The 1,504-nt window shown below is 34.1% G+C and overlaps 1 protein-coding gene across 1 annotated transcript in view; it reads right to left on the reverse strand.

The window, feature by feature from the left end:
- The window catches only part of LOC107638411 (probable inorganic phosphate transporter 1-7), a 1,750-nt gene continuing 1,203 nt past the window's right edge, over window positions 958-1,504 (reverse strand). The window contains exon 1 of the mRNA XM_016341665.2: window positions 958-1,504. This exon is cut by the window's right edge and continues 1,203 nt beyond it. Within this exon, the coding sequence (XP_016197151.1) occupies window positions 1,048-1,504 (457 nt within the window). The 3' untranslated portion in view covers window positions 958-1,047.

Raw genomic sequence — 1,504 nt, forward strand, 5'->3', positions numbered from 1 at the left:
TCCATACCTTCTTTGGAGGGTGAATCTTAGAAATAGAATTAAATAAAAGAGGCATTAGTTCAACCACCAAACACAATAGTGAGAAAAAAATATCACTCAACATAAGACTCAAATGTCACAATTTGAGGACATGGTTTTATTATTTTCTGTTGCCTCAATTATTGAAGTTGCAAGTATGTAGTGCATTCTTTTGAGTCTTGACGATTCTTCCATGTCATTCCTCTTCTGATTTAGATCGCCAGATGCTAGAGCATCATCATCTAAATTACTAACACCAACCAATTATTTTCCGCAAATTATTCGATGTTTTTAGTATTCTCACCATGATGATGTTGTGGGTAATAAGTAGTCAATGTTGCGCAGTAATTCTGATTAATATTAGCAACTAATCACTCACCATACATTGAAAATAGATTATGAATAGTTGTAATAACGTTCCTATAAAAATAACGTGGCGTGTTAGTACAATTCCTCTATTATAATTTATGTTTAATAATCCTCTACCCTTATTAGCTTATATTGTATGCTGCCTTTTCCCTTAATCAACTTTCCAATATCATGTTTTTCTCATAATTCATAATTGCTAATAATCATTTAGCAAAGTAGTAAGGATATTATTAGCAGTATATAAGTAAGCATCATTAGCCAGGAGACATGAATGCTAATTAACAGTATTAAATGTTAGGCACCAAAAAAGCAATATTAAATGTCCAATAACAGAAAGAAAATCTATATGATCCAAATTATAAAGAAACTTTATGTGTCAATTATAAAAAATTTAAATTAATAATTCTACTATACATTCTTATGAAATACATTAGCTAAATTTTTAACTAAAATAAATAGAAGTGTAGTGCGTCAAATAACGCAAAGAAAAGTTTAGGGCCAACAACTTTTTCAAATTCTAGCGAGCATGTAACCAGCAAAGAAAAATGAATCATTGGATGAAATCTCACATCAATCTCACACCATTAAAATCATCATTGATATCTATTTGATGGCTACAAATCACAAAAGTTGCTAGTCCTATCATTCCTCGTAAAACAATTATACTTTATTTTCAAGTTCATCTTCCTGCTCATGCTCACCTGATATCTCCTCCAAAGATTTTCCTTTTGGCTCAGGTACCAAAAATGTAAACAAAAACCCTAAAATGTTAACCACTCCTAATACTAGCAAGGAATTCTTGATACCGATACCGGGAGGATAACCAGCATCAGTCTTGGTCTTGTCCGGACTCTGTGCCAAATATAGGAATCCAAAAGCACCAATCATAGCACCAAGCTTGCCGGAAGCCGACGAAATCCCATGGGAGGTAGAGCGGAATCTTGCAGGGAAGATCTCTGCAGGGACGACGAAAGTGGTTGAGTTAGGTCCAAAGTTTGCGAAGAAGAATGTTAACGAATACAACACCACGAATCCAATGCGATTCTCTTTCAGAGTCCAGTGCTCATAAGGAATTGCGAGGGCGAACATGAACACTGTCATGAAGAAAAGCCAAATA

This window comes from Arachis ipaensis, chromosome B04, assembly GCF_000816755.2.
Source record: "Arachis ipaensis cultivar K30076 chromosome B04, Araip1.1, whole genome shotgun sequence".
NCBI classification, from domain to species: domain Eukaryota; kingdom Viridiplantae; phylum Streptophyta; class Magnoliopsida; order Fabales; family Fabaceae; genus Arachis; species Arachis ipaensis.